Source organism: Octopus bimaculoides, chromosome 13 (assembly GCF_046866305.1).
Source record: "Octopus bimaculoides isolate indiv1 chromosome 13, ASM4686630v1, whole genome shotgun sequence".
Classification (NCBI taxonomy): Eukaryota; Metazoa; Mollusca; class Cephalopoda; order Octopoda; family Octopodidae; genus Octopus; species Octopus bimaculoides.
In genome coordinates, this window is record NC_142940.1 from 6,547,924 (window position 1) to 6,564,298 (window position 16,375).

A 16,375-nucleotide genomic window follows, 5' to 3' on the forward strand; every position below is an offset into this window, starting at 1 on the left:
TAGAAAACCAGATGTAGAAGTGATGATAGAATGTGTGTGAGAGAGAGAGGGAGTAAAACCAAGGTTTCATAAAGAAGAATGGAGAATTTATACATCTCAAAAGTTGTTTATTACACTATCATTCTCATAAAATTCCAATCTGACATGCAGAAACTCATATTGGATTGGAATTTAATGAAAATAATACTGTAATAAATGAATTTTGAGGGTGTATAATACTCCAGTCTTCTTTATAATGTCTTGATTATATACTTTGAATGTTGTATGAAACCCAATGGAATAAACCCAGGATTTAACTGTCGATTGAAGTACTCTCTTTTACTTGTTTCAGTCATTTGACTGCGGCCATGCTGGAGCACTGCCTTTAGTCTCGCTCAAGGACACAATGCACCGTAACCACTAAGCCACATATACACACACACACACACGAACATGTATATACGTTCATTTGTATGTCTTGTATACCACGTGGCATTTTTGTAGGATATGTGGTAACTTAGCCATTTGATAAATAGAGATCAATAAATAAATAAAAAGAGGCGCAGGAGTAGCTGTGTGGTAAGTGACTTGCTTCCCAACCACATGGTTCCAGGTTCAGTCCCACTGCATGGCACCTTGGGCAAGTCTCTTTTGCTATAGCCTCAGGCAGACCAAAGCCCTGAGAGTGGATTTGGTAGATGGAAACTGAAAGAAGCCCGTCATATATATACATATTTGTGTGTGTTTGTCCCCCCTACCATCACTTGATGATGATGTTGGTGCGTTTATGTCCCCGTAACTTAGCGGTTTGGCAAAAGTGAACGATAGAATAAGTACTAGGCTTACAAAGAATAAGTCCTGGTGTTGATTTCTTCGACTCTGATTGACAAATAGGCTTGAAGGTGGTACTCCAGCATGGCCAGAGTCCACTGTGTAGAAGCAACCGAAGGACTAAAAGAACGCATGCATAAGACTAAGACGGCAGGGTGGTGGAGGAGGAGAAGGAGGTGAGGAGAGAGAGGAAGGGAGATAATCGAAATGCTTTACTTGACTGGATTGAAGTAGAAATAAAGACTCAGAAAGAGAAAGAGAGAAAATAACAAGAAATAAGATTGGGAGAAAAATCAATCTTATGTTAATGAGGAGAATTAGAGAAGATTAATAGAGCACTTAATGCCGTTCCTCTCTCTCTCTCTCTCACTGTTTCACACATATTTCCACTCATGTTCAACATTCATACACACACACACATTCAGATGTATGTGAACACACATATATATATATATATATATATATATATATATATATCTGTGTGTGCCCGTATATATATGTTTGTGTGTCTGTATACATGCGTGTGTCTATATATGTGTATGTATATGTGAGTGAATCTGTATATATATGTGTGTTTGTGTATGTATGTGTGTGTATATATATATATATATATATATATATATATATATATATATAGATAAATATATATATATATAGATATATATATATATATATATATATAGATATATATATATATATATATATATATATATATATATATATATATATAGAGAGAGAGAGAGAGAGAGAGAGAGAGAGAGAAATGTATTATACAATTTGTGAGGCTTAATACAACAACTGTTGGTAAGGTAAAGGTAAACACACATACACAAAAATACATACAGACACACAAGAACAATTATTGACATATATACATACGTCTATTAATCAATTAGTGAAAGATTAAATGCTTTAATTGTTGGACAGACAGTCAGACAAGCAGGCACACACACACACACCTGTTACACAATTAGTAGAGACTAGTATAACACTTGTTGGTTGTCTACACCGACACCTACCCACCTGTGTGTATGTCTATCTATCTTTCTCTCTATTTATCTGTCTTCCTCCATCTTTCTATCTATACCTCTGTCCTGGCCTCTACTTCACTGCTATACCCTTCTGTCCCTTCCTCCTTGTTCCACTTCCTCCCTCCACCATCCTCTCTGCTCTCGTGTGACCTGTGGTCAACTTTCTTTTCACTCCAGCCGCTGTGAAGGCAAGACGAACTACTAGCGTTCTACCTCAGATTTGCGTTTGGCCGTACGGCTTTTGAATGTTGTTTTCACTGTCCATTTCTTCCTGTCTTGGTTTGTGTTTGCCACCTTGGAATCCTCTGTGTAGTGGGTTGATCCACTACTCAGGAAGAGACTATTCTAGAGTACGTTCTGTCTTATCTTCGAAACGTCTAGATAGAATAGAGACAGCTGATGAAGGGATATTCCAAGTGGCTTTCCGTTTTCCTATATGTTCGTTCCGTTGTCTGTAGTTTATTGTTCTAACGTCCTGTACCCTGATATGCATGTATATACACATGTAGATGTAAGTATGTACATATATGTGTGTATACATGTATATATATTCTTTGTATTATATATATATATATATATATATACACACACACCTATTTAAATAGACTTAACTCTACACTTGATAGCCGTACACACATACCTAATAACATATGCAAGCTTCATTGTGCACATATACAAATCTATAGACTCACTGGCATTTGTTCCACATATGCCTATGTGCTCAGGTGTACACATACAATAGTATACACACCTGATTCAGTTCATACAGCGCATCTGTTATACACATGTATATACTTATATCCTTTACACACGCGCGCGCGCGTGTGTGTGTGTGTGTGAGCGAATGTACACACATACTGTATGCCCGTTACATATATGTTTTGTATCCATTCACATGGCTCCATACCTGAATTTTTGTTGCTGGATACACATACCTGTATGGTTATATATTGGCTTAGTCACACACACAAATGCATGCTCATACACACACACACACAAACATGATATATAATTCAGTAAGTTAAATAACTGCAACACGTTTATTTAACAGATGCAACCACACACACACACACACAATCAGTATAAAATTTGCAAGGTGTATTTACACTCACATACATACATACAATCTCACATTTAAAAAAGTCTCTCTCGCTCTCTCTCTCTCTCCATCTTTCTCTCACACACACAATGATCCAAGCACATATCGGAACGGTACAACACACATGCATACCTCACACCACACACACACACACAGCATGCAGTTCAGGTGCACCGGATGCAACAGTAGCAGCAGCAGAAGCAGTAGTAGTACTAGTAGCAGCAGCAGTCACATCACAAGCGTTTAACTCCCAGTAAAATGTACTCACAGATGGAATATAAGCACAAAGTATAGGAAATGATGCATTAGTTGTGATGGATCTTGCGTCTTGTTTCGACAACGAGCTTTCCAGTGGTTCAATCAACGTAACAGCCTACTCAGTGAATTAGGAGTGCTACAGCTTATAGCAGGTGCCTGAGTATTCCACAGTCACACTGGGAGCCTTAACTGTCTGTGACAAGGCAGGTTCACTGATTTTTCTAGTGCAGTTGCATCTTACAGGATGCTTTCTACAAATTTCTGTGCCTCAAATGGTTGAGTATCTCACAGATGTTTTGGACCTTAAAGTAATCATAAGGTAGACTCAGTATTGTATAAGAGGCTAGAGGCTATGTGGCTGCGTATCCAAGATGCGTTCTACCTTGAGAGTAATCTTCGGATGGAACCAGGATAGCACTGTGTGTACCAAGACTAACCCTATCGATTAAAAGCCACCACCACCACCACCACCTCACCTACATCCCCATCCCTACCCTTCTTCACATCCACCTCTTCCTCCATCTCTAACTCTCTCACATACTTAAAACTGGTGTTCTGCCCGTTACGACGACAGGGGTTCCAGTTGATCCAATGAACGGAGCATCCTCCTCGTGGCTGAGCACTCCACAGACACATGTACCCTTAACAGTGTTCCCCGGGAAGATGCAGCATGACATATAATCTGACAAGGCTGACCCCTTTTTAATTACAGGTACAACTCATTTTTGCCAGCTGAGTGGACTGAAGCAACATGAAATAAAGTGTCTTGCTCAAGGACACAACGCACCACCAGGAATTGAACTCACGACCATACGACCATGAGCCAGATACCCTTACCACTAAGCCTCATACCTCACACACACTTATCAAACTTTGTTTTCTGATCCATTATCTATATCCTCTTTCTTATGCCCACCTTCTTGTACCTTGAGAGTTCACTGTAGTACCCTATCACTACCATTTTAATTTCCTTCCCAGCAACTCCTGGCTAAGGTTGTGAGCTGGCAGAGGGGTTAGCACGTCGGGCGAAAAGCTGAGCTGCATGTCGTCAGTCTTTACGTTCTGAGTTCAAATTCCGCCAAGGTCAACTTTGCCTTTCATCCTTTCGGGGTCGATCAATTAAGTGCCAGTTGTGTACTGGGATCAATCTAATCGACTGGCCCTCTCCCCCAAAATTTGGGCCTTGTGCCTACAGTAGAAACAATTATTATTATTATTATTGGTAAAATTGTAAAGCACAATTTTAAATGACTTACACTATTTAATGCCGACCTCACAACAATCTGAGTATAAAATCCACGCATCACTGACTTTGCCATTAATGTTTTGTTGTTCATTTCTAGTCTTCTGTGGCCTGGCTAGGGCAATTATTACTTTGCTTGGAAACAGGTGAGAGCTGGTGACAGGAAGAGCATCCAGCTGTAGAAAATTTGTGTCGATGGAAATGTGGATGTTAAAATGATGACGACATTGCGAAGTGGGATTGAACCTAGAACTGTAGGACTGTGAGGCAAACCTATTAGCCATTTTGACTATAGTTGTACATATGGGTTAGTTATATGGTATGACTGGTAGTTTGGTTACTAGAGGAGTAGGAGGAGAGAAAGCAGATGAAAGATAGAGAGGGGGGAAAAGAAATACAAGAGAAAATGTGAGAAAGAAGATGAAGAAGAGATATAGTGAAAGAAGAAAGAGAAATGAGACGGATAGGAAGTGATGAGCTCTAAAAGGAAAAGATGACAAATTTGTTGATAGAAGGGGGGAGAAAGGGAAAGAGAGAGAGAGAGAGAGAGAGAGAGAGAGAGAGAGAGATAGGTAGGTAGATAGAAAGGTACGTATATAGGTAGGTAGATAGAAAGGTACGTAGATAGGTAGGTAGATAGAAAGGTACGTAGATAGGTAGATAGATAGATAGATAGGCAAGCAGACAGGTAGGTAGATGGGAAGATAGAAAGATAGGTAAATAGGTAGATAGATGGATAGGTAAGAAGATAGAAAGGTAGATAAGAAGGTAGATAGACAGATAGAGAGACATAGACTGTTACTTATGTTGAGAGAGATTTACAAAGCTATACAGATTAGACAGACAGGTTTAATAAAGAGACAAACAGAGAGATGAGACACTGAGTTCAATACAAGTAGATAAGATGGATGGAGAGAGAGAGAGAGAGGCAGACACAAAGGTAAAAGTTAGAGGAGGAGGAGGGGGTTAAGATTTTGAAGGAGATTTGGTTGCCAATTATAACCGGTTGGGCTATTGTGGGTTGCATGGAGAGTTCCTTCTTTGGCTAGACATGAAAGTAGAGAAATAATTGGAGAATGGTGGTGGACGAACAAGGGGAATATTTTACAGTCACAGACCAAATGGTGACAGATTTTACATATTGGAAAAAAATATATATAAAATGAAAGGGTCTTTTTTTTTAACCACAAAATAAGAGGCAGTGAGGTGGGGGTGGGGGATTTAGAAAAATTAGATGAAAAGTGACGTAAATAGAAAAGGTGAGAGGGGAGAGGAGATGGTTCACCCAACCAAATATATCTTCATCATTTTTTTTTTTTTGCTTGTGTGCTTATTTTGTATACTCGTTCATTCATTCAGGTTAGTTTCATTGTTCATTCATTCATAAGACTCCACAGAGATGGTAGTAGTGTGGTGAGGAGAGAGAGAGAGAGAGACAGAGAGAGATAGAGAGAGAGAGTGATGACGTGAGAAGGGCGGAGGAGATGAATACCCACTTTATAGAGTTGTATATGTGATGTGTGTGTGTGTATGTGCATGTGTGTGTGTGTATGGCAGAAAGATATACACCAGACAGCCAACTGAACACACACACACACACACACACACAAAAAAATCCATACAAATAGTAAAAGTAAAACAATTCACGACTGAGTTGCAATGATTAGTAGCACCAACAAAAACAATGCTTACTTCTACTACTACTACTACTACTACTACTACTATCACAAAGACTGTTGCTTCTATTATAATAGTAGTCACAGATGCTACTACTACTACTATCACCAGCACTGCTGCTATTACTACTAATACTACAATACTATTGTGATTCTAGTTACTAAAGCCAGCAGCTGTTCTTCCTACACAAATCACAAGCAACATTTCCAAAGAAAGCTGGTAAGTGCCATAGAACAAGAGGTTAAGCTACCGGACAGTGAAGATCGCATCGCCACCAGTCTTCAATTCCCATCTGGCATGGTTTCATTTTGACAGTTCTGTTGGAAAATGCAGGAACATCACAACATCTCCACTAGCTAAACTTACAAGGTCTTGAATGCTTTGAAATATTAAATTATTATTTCACAGAGGTGTCACATAAAAAGCACTGGTGCTAATTCCACAAAGAAAGCACCCAATGCACTCTGAAAAGTGGTTGGTGCTAGGAAGGGGGCATCTGGCTGTAGAAACCATGCCAAAATAGACAATTGGAGCCTGGTGTGACCCTTGGCTTTACCAGCTCCTGTCAAACTGTTCAACCCATGCTAGCAGTTTGTAGTTTATGGAACTTATGTCTACTTACAATAAAAGTTACATACGTGGCCTTGTGGTTCAGAAGCTCAGTTCTCCACCACGTTATTTCAGGTTCAGTCCCACAACATGGAACCTTGACCAAGTGTCTCCTATGATAGCCCTAGGTCCTTGTTTGTCCCCTCTATGTTTAACCTCCACTGTGGGCAATAAAGAAATAAATTTATGAACCTGTGTGTGTGTGTGTCGGTGTGTGTACACTCGTATGTCTCCTTGTCCTCACACTGTGCACCAATACCATCATATAAGCTGCATCATTTGAGCACAATTTTCCATGGAAGCATAAGACCATAACAGAAGACTGGAAGAAAAATTACTTTTACTTAGAAGCAGATGAAAGAATGGTGACTGGAAGAACACGAAGCGAATGAAAACGTTCCTCAATGAATTTTGTCTGTAGAAAGGCACCCGTACTGGTGCCAAATGAAAAGCACTAGTGCCAGTGCCACATAAGAGGAGCCCATGCCAGGCCATGTAAAAAGTATCAATGATGGGGCCACATACAAAGCACCCAGTACACACTGTGAAGTTGTAGGCATTAGGAAAGACATCCAGCCATAGAAAAGAGACAACTGGAGCCAGCTCCTGCCAAACCATCCAACCCATGCCAGCATGGAAAACAGACGTTAAAACTTCACATGCAAAGACCTGTTGAGGCAAGTGAAATCAAAATCGAACTAAATTCGATGACTGGGCCCCCATGCCAACGTCTCCTTCATTGGACACTAAACTCAGCTTGCGAAGACCTGTTGGGGCAAGCGAAAGCGAAATCATGATGGCACCTGTACCAGTGGAGCGCTAAGAGCACCATTTGAGCATGATCGTTACCAGCGTCGCCTTCCTAGCACGTGAAAAGTCATTCGAGCAAGATCGTTGCCAGTACTATAGCCTCGGGCCGACCAAAGCCTTGTGAGTGGATTTGGTAGACAGAAACTGAAAGAAGCCCGTCGTAAGACTTATTGTGGCAAGCGAAAGCGAAATCGGGATGGCACCTGTGCCCAGCGTCGCCTTTCTGGCACTTGGGCCTGTGGCATGTGTAAGGACTTTCAAGCGAGATCGTTGCCAGTGACCCTGGACTGGCTCTTGTGCGGGTGGCACATAAAATACACCATTTTGAGCGTGGCCGTTGCCAGTACCGCCTCACTGGCCTTCGTGCCGGTGGCACATAAAAGCACCCACTACACTCTCGGAGTGGTTGGTGTTAGGAAGGGCATCTAGTTGTAGAAACTCTGCCAGATCAGACTGGAGCCTGGTGTAGCCATCTGGTTCACAAGTCCTCAGTCAAATCGTCCAACCCATGCCAGCATGGAAAGCGGACGGTAAACGATGATGATGAAATGAATGACATGATGACAATGGCATCTCTTTCCATATGGAGAACTAATCCCATCTATCAGGTGATCTACCCCAGATCAAAGAGTCACAACATCTCCCACACCCACCCAGCCACCACCTACCCCCAACACTCACACACATAGTCACTCGATTCTTTGCACACAATGGCCAATATCACCTGTTTTTACATCAGGTGAAATAGTTGCAGTTAAAGTACAATGAATACCTAGACATACCTGTGTCATGTGTGTCTGTAAAAAGAGGGGAGGGGAGGATGTCTTGTGACTGTTTCATCAGGTATTACTAACCAGTGACTGTAGAGGATCAGGTGAGTTTGAGGAAATATTGTGACTCTTTCGTCACAGGTAAAGTGTCAGGTGATGAGATGAATGCATGTGCAAAAGTTCTTACCATCTATATATATAAAAATGAGAATGTGTGTCTGTCTGTCTGTCTGTCTGTGTGAATCCCTAAAACTCGAGAACTACGCAACCAATTTCATTCAAATTTTACACATGCCTTACTTAGGGTTCCAGTTGTGTTTTAGTCAAAAAAAATTATTAACTTCTTGCAGAGTTCGAGTACACGGCAACATAATATCTCCTCCACTATTTAAGTATTACGTGTCAAAAGTGAAACAAAAACACTCATGTCAAATACTTTCACTTTAAAAATGAAACTATTCCACTAACTGAAACAATCACATTTCGATACTGTAGTGACAGATACTTTCACAGAGAGAGAAAGAGAGAGACAGAAAGAGAGAGAGAGAGAGAGAGATGTATATGTATACATATACATGTATATGTACACCATTTCGATACTGTAATGACAGATACTTTCAGAGAGAGAGAGAGAGAGAGAGAAAGAGAGAGAGAGAGAGAGAGAGAGAGAAAGAGAGAGAGAGAGAGAGATGTATATGTATACATATAGATGTACACGTATATGTATATATATATAGATCTATACATACATGTATATGTATACATATGTGTAGATGTATATATATATATATGTATATATATATATATATATATATATATATATATATATATATATATATATATATATATAGATATATATATATAGATATATATATATATAGATATATATATATATATATATATATATATAGATATATATATATATATATATATATATATAGATATATATATATATATATATATATATATAGATATATATATATATATATATATATAGATATATATATATATATATATATATATAGATATATATATATATATAGATATATATATATATATATATATATATATATATATATATATATATATATATATATAGATGTACATGTAATATGTACACATATATACATATATACATGCATACAGATATCTATACATATATACACCCATCACACACACATACACATGCACACAAACACACACATTAGTCATTTGTTTTCTTATCCAAAACTACGTCAAAAGTACTGAATGGATCTTTATGAAATTTGGAAATTATATTCTTTGCATAACGGCCATAACTCCCATGAAAATTCATATATTTTTGATGTTGATGAAATTTTAACCCGAACATAACAGATGAGCATTATTTAGAAAATGATGTCACACGTTATCGAGGCTACCATTCTTTCTGGATGTGCAAAAAGGGATGACGTCTTTATTCCAAGAATTCCTCTTACTCCATCAGGAGCAGACATTCCTTTTACATTCAGAAGACTACAATTCCCCCTTCGTGTGACTTTTGCCATGTCCATAAACAAATATCAGGCTCAAACACTGTCTGTAGCTGGTCTTCTCTTGGAAGAGCCCTGCTTCTCACATGGACAACTGTATGTTGGCTGCTCAAGAGTGGGCAGCAACAAAAAACCTATTTGTATATGCTCCACAAGGGAAAACAAGGAACATAGTTTACAATGAGGTGTTATAATCACAACAGCAAGAAAGTATGTACGTGATCACCTTCTTTTACGAAACTTCATTGGCTTTCATATATTTATATTGATATACATATATATACGTGTGTTTGGGTGCGTGTGCGTATATACATCTCTATATATAAAGATGATGCGTAGTCTAGACGGCGTTTTTAGATTTCATTATTCTCTTTAACCCGGGCAACGCCGGGTATTTCTGCTAGTTTCATATATATATAGTGGCTGTGTGGTAAGTAGCTTGCTTACCAGCTACATGGTTCCGGGTTCAGTCCCACTGCCTGGCATCTTGGGCAAGTGTCTTCTACTATAGCTTCGGGCCGACCAAAGCCTTGTGAGTGGATTTGGTAGACAGAAACTGAAAGAAGCCTGTTGTATATATGTATATATATGTGTGTGTGTGTGTCTGTGTTTGTTCCCCTAGCATTGCTTGACAACCGATGCTGGTGTGTTTACGTCCCCGTCACTTAGCAGTTCGGCAAAAGAGACCGATAGAATAAGTACTAGGCTTACAAAGAATAAGTCCTGGGGTCGATTTTCTCAACTGAGGGCAGTGCTCCAGCATGACTCAAACAAGTAAAAGAGTAGAAGAGAATATGTACATCAGGTAGGGCCATGCAGTGAAGAACTTGACTTTCCACCTGCACTGATCAGCTTCAGTCCCACCGTGTGACACCTTGAGCAAGAGTCTTTTACTCCTGCCACAGGACAGTAACTGGTCTGAAGATCCTGCGCACCCACAGGTAACACTCAAATTAGCAAGAAACTGACTCAACCATAATAAAATGTTGTGTGTGTGCCTCCTCATTTCCATATTGCTGAGTAGCTGTAAACAAGCATCACTGTCATACAAGCAGTGTTCTTTATTTCCTGTATTCTGTGGAAACATATCTGGTCATGGAAGAAATATTACCTTATTTGGAAACAGATGTAGGTTGGCAACAGAAAGGGCATTGACACCATGAAAATGAGCCCCAACAAATTCCATCTCACCCAAGGGTTCTGAACCATTTTTTTAATCTATGAGCCCTTTTTAATTCCTATTTTATTCTTACTGGACCCTCATACCCATTCAATGTTTAAAAAAAAATCCTATTATATTTTTATAATTAAATATTAGGAATTGAATTTTAAAAATTGTTAAAATACTTGGTGTATTCATCATCATTTAATGACCGCTGTCCATACTGGCATGGGTGGGATGGTTTGACCAGGGCTGGCAAGCTGGAAGGCTGCACCAGACTCCAGTCTGATTTGGCATGGCGCCAACCATTCTGAGAGTGTAATGGTTGCTTTTATGTGCCACCAGCAGCATGGGTACCATTGGCGAGACACCAGTATCTGCCACGACTGCAATTTACTATGGGTCTTCTCAGAAGTATAACCAGTTTATTGTATATAAATTTTAACAACAAAATCTTATGTGGATCCCTCAAGGGTCATGTAAACCCTAGATGAGAACCACCAATCCAACCCTATGGGAGCATGAAAAAAATGGGTGTAAAAACCATGACGATGGAATGATGGTCATGGCCAGAAAGGCCTTTGATCATGGATGGGTCTGTTTGATCGAGGCAAATCAGGGCTGACTAACCTATAACACTACACCCACACTACTAAACGAACATTTGTATCCCTCATCATAAAGGGTCACCTTGTTCAGATTCACACTGAAAACCCCCAGAAGCCAAGGTGGAGAGACGGTGATCAAGCAAGACAACAGAATAAGTTGAAACCAGCCCAGAATTATGAAAAAGGCAAAGTGGACCCGAGCAGGATTTGAACTCAAAACGTAAAAAGACCAAAATTAAACACTCCTAAGCATTTCGTCCAACGCTCCACAGAATTTGTCACACCCCACCACCACTCGTTTTGACCTGAATTACAAACCTCACAGCAACTATTATTGTTCTTTTGTTTGTGTCAAAGAAAAGTCTATATGGCATTAATGAGTCTTCTTTGAGAAGTCTCATTAATGTCAAAGACATTAACTGCTAAATAAAAGACAAGTTCACATTCTTGAAGACGAAGGACATTCCACTGAAAAGATGGTCACGAACCAAACAGCTGCTTGACAGACTCCCCCACCCCACCACCACCAACTAAAAGTACCTCGTAAATTGTAACATGCATGTACACACACACAAACGCACACATATGTACATATATAAACACAAACATATCTACAGGTGTACACGGATATATTAGGTTAAAATTAAGATGGGGAGAGAGAGAGAGAGAGAGAGAGCACAGAAGATGAGAGAAAGAGAGGGAGAAAAGGATATAGGAAAATAAATAGATAAAAATAAAAAGAGAATAAAGCAGGTACATGCATGCGTACATCTGTGTGTGTGTAAATATTCATTGATTCCAAGCACTGAAGCAATAAGGTCACCAGGTTGACCTTTGTCGGTCAGAGTTATCCATCCATGGGTAATCAATTAATTCGACTTTGAGATTGTAAAGTAAATGAAATAGTTGGGACTAAGGAGTGAACCAACACAAGGTAAGTCCATAGATCAGTAAACACCTCTTTATTGTTGTGTAATATTTGTATTAAACTATGAAGAGAGAGAGAGAGAGAGAGATTCTTGCAAATTGTCCTGTTAAGTAGGCAAAACATTTCAAAGAATGTGGTTAAGTGTCCTCACAAAGAGAACCGGTAAGAACATTTTAGGGAAAAGAAGAAGGAAAAAGACCATGAATGGATGGAAATAGAACATCTGGGATGAAGCATGAACTCTCATTATGGCAGCAGAAAGCTGTTGAAATATTTGGTGTCAATAACCAGCCATTAGAATGGTAAATGAGAGCTGGCAATAATGAAAAACAAAAAAGGGAAGAAAGGAAAAAGAAAACGATATGATGGAGCCAAGGTTGTTACAGATAGAGGACAACAGAACAGGATATTCTAGGGTCATGGTTAGTCCACAGTCTGTAGGGAGCACAGGGCTGGTTTCCTGGGTTCTCTGGTGTGTATATTCCTTCCTAAGTTATTTTACTAAATTCTTTGCTATATTTAAAGTAATTGAAAGAAACACAGAGCATCTCAAAATAAATACAGTAACGAAAGGGTTAAGGAGATATCAGAGGCCCTATAGAAAATTGAAGGGATATTACGATGCTTTGTAGCATATTAAGGGTATTACAGGATCTGTATCAGGTTATGGTAGTATGAGGGAGCCATGTAGCATATTATGGGAATATCAATATGGTGTTCAGAGTAGTAAAGCAACATTAGGGGCTCTGTAAGAATATTAAGGGTATGATGTAGCTGTGTGTTTAAGTAGTTTGCTTCTCAACATGGTTTTGGGTTCAGTAGCTCTGTGTGACCCCATAGGTGCTTTCTACTATAGCCTTGAGGCAACCAAAGTATTGGGAGTGGGTTTGGTAGATGGAAACTGAAAGAAGCTTGTCATGTATGTGTGAATGTTCGAGAGTAAGTTGATTATATCGACCCCAGGGATCAACTGGTAAATAATTTACCAACCCTGAAAGGATGAATATGTAGCATATTAATCAGGGCCCAGTAATATAACTGGTATTGGCAATCACTCAGTAATCAACAGACACATAGTCTGATACTTGTCTGTGAGAATGTTCCTATTATTACCTCAAATTAGTGCTACTAATGTGTAATATAATTAACATTAATTATAACACTATATTAATTACAGTTAATTATTCATTTCTTTTTAACACTATATTTCATTATCATTGCTGCTGTTTGAACACTAAGTCAGTCTCTATCAAGCAGACCTTACAGTCAGATATTCCAGCTGCAACCATCTCACCCAATCTTTCTTTTACTTTTGGGTTCAGTCCCACTGCATGGCACCTTGGGTAAGTGTCTTCTACTGTAGCCTCGGGCTGACCAAAGCCTTGTGAGTGGATTTGGTAGACGGAAACTGAAAGAAGCCTGTCATATATATATATATAACACCTCTCCTAGCAGCTGGAAACCCAGTCTTCCCGAAAACACCTTAAAGCTGACCACCACATCATCACCATTTAACATCTGTTTTCTCCATGCTGGCATAAGCTGGACAGTCCTTTTAGGAACTGGCAAACCAGAAGACTGCCAAACTCTGTCTGTCTGTTTTGGTATGGTTTTCACAACTGAGTGCCCTTCATAACTGCAACCACTTTATAGTGTACTGGGTGCTTTTCGTTGCCCCAGTACCAGCTGGGTCACCAATGGAAGAACAGTCTTGAGGAAGATGACCTTGTGTCATGTGATGAGGGGTTAACATATGATAAAGAGCAAGAGAAAAGGTTTGTTGCCATAGAGGAGATACATAGTTATTCCACTGGAAAAAAGGGAGAGAGAGAAAAGATTGTTTCCCCCTTAAGCTTGCTCACAAAGCACAGAACCTGTGCAAATCGGTCACTACCACCAGGGGCCATCTGACAGTAAACCACAGCCTAGACTAACATGAAAGTGCATGGCTAAGTGGTTAGAGGTATTCGGCTCAGGATCGTAAAGTCGTGAGCCGAAAACCGGGTTCTCGTTGTTCCAGTCCATCAGCTGGCAAAAATGAGTTGGACCTAAAGGCCAGCCTTGTCATACCTCATGTCACGTTGAATCTCCCTGAAGACTACGTTAAGGGTACACGTGTCTGTGGAACGCTCAGCCACTTCCGGTTTTACATAGACTTACATTATCTCCCTAGACAAATGCTCCCTACTCAATTACATCCATGGTTCAAGACCGCACTGCATCCACCTGGCTAAGAAACACTATCTCCCCTCATATATATATATAATCAATTCAAATAAACGATGGGCACTGGATCACTGATTCGAGTATTCCAATGCCCCATGCCGTTGCTAGATACTCGTTAATACTGTGCAGGGATTCTTACGCCCTCTTGGTAGGTTCTGTTTTTGCCCCTCAGGGTTTTAGCAATCGTTCTCATCAGGCCAGCCTTGTGAAGATGCCGGGTTAGCCAGTGATGACACCGACCGTGTATGAAATTGACATGGATGGCAGTCTATTTGTAGCACTTGACACTTACACACATGTATACGTATACATATATATGCATACACACTCCATGGCATAAACATACTCATATTGATACCACACACATATAAACAAACACTTCATACACACAATAACATCTTAGACACAAACACATGCGCGATATTCGTGTAGGGTTAAGCCCCCCAAATTTCTAAGATATACACAAATGAGTGTGTGTGTGTGTGTATATATATATATATATGCTACATTCGACTTCCTTCAGCATTTTCTGTGTTTACAGTACCATGCCCGAGGTTCCGTCCGAGAAGTACTTGTTAACAACCAAACCATGTGTGTAAACCCAAAAGTTAATCCAAACCACTTCGCTTTAAAAAAATGCTTTTCTATACAATGTTTTGGTCAGTGAACATTAATATTAAGGAAAAAATATAAGGTTCTGTCATATTCAGAATTGTTAACTGTCGTATTTTCGTCATCATACGGATATTAGAAGCCAAACTATAATTATAAAGTTAAGCTGAGTTAAGTTTCAGCTATGATACTTAAAGACAGCATGTGCGTGAAATAAACATGTTGTTGAATAAGATGTTGATATTTACAATTAATTTCTTTAAAATGATTATTAATTAAAATTATATAGCCTATATCGTACATAAAACACTATTTCTGATTTAGAAAAAAAGTTTTCTTACCAAAACTTGTTACCGATAAATATTTATAAACTGTATATTTTAATTTATAAATGTGTACGCTAATAAAAGATTAGAGTTGATTACAAACTTCGAGAAAAATAAATTAAAGAAAAATAAAGAGATGTTAGCAAATAGATGGAATATTAGACATAATTGGATAAATTATTTTAAAATATTAAATCAGATTCCAATTAAAGAATATAAAACTAACAACAATAATAATAATGATGATGATCTATAATTAATTATAATAAATTTAATAATATAATAATAATAAATTTTAAATAAACTTACCTGAAATGAAAACTTCATCGTGAGATGAGGAAGCAAGGCAAATGTTTACAGATAACTATATGTATATACACACATGTATATATATATATGTAAATAAATAGATATTGCTTTTAATATTAAATATTATTACAATATATAAGTGACAGGGATTTTTTTTTCACCTTAAATAAATAGCTTTAGGTTCGAAACCTCAACATTTTGCCATGTGGCGACATGAGTCAAGAATTATTATTCATTTATTTTTTTATATATTTACTTCTTTAATTGATATTTTTTTATTCGGTTCTTATTTTCTTTTTCCTTTTTTTGAAACTTACAAAGAGGAAAAGAGAAAGAAAGAAACAAAAATGAAAGAAGGAAAGAAAGACAGAAAGAAAGAAAGAAAC

The 16,375-nt window shown here is 38.5% G+C and overlaps 1 protein-coding gene across 2 annotated transcripts in view; it reads right to left on the bottom strand.

The window, feature by feature from the left end:
* LOC106869265 (periodic tryptophan protein 2 homolog) overlaps positions 1-16,343 on the bottom strand; it is a 43,654-nt gene extending 27,311 nt beyond the window's left edge. Inside the window, exon 1 of one of the 2 annotated variants that reach the window (XM_014914932.3) lies at positions 15,990-16,343. In XM_014914932.3, coding sequence (XP_014770418.2) covers positions 15,990-16,007 — 18 coding nt within the window. In that variant the 5' untranslated portion in view covers positions 16,008-16,343. Of the gene's footprint in view, positions 1-825; positions 978-15,989 lie in introns of those variants that run through there. The other variant, XM_089361450.1, reaches the window with a different exon arrangement.
* Between the last annotated feature and the right edge of the window lie 32 nt (positions 16,344-16,375).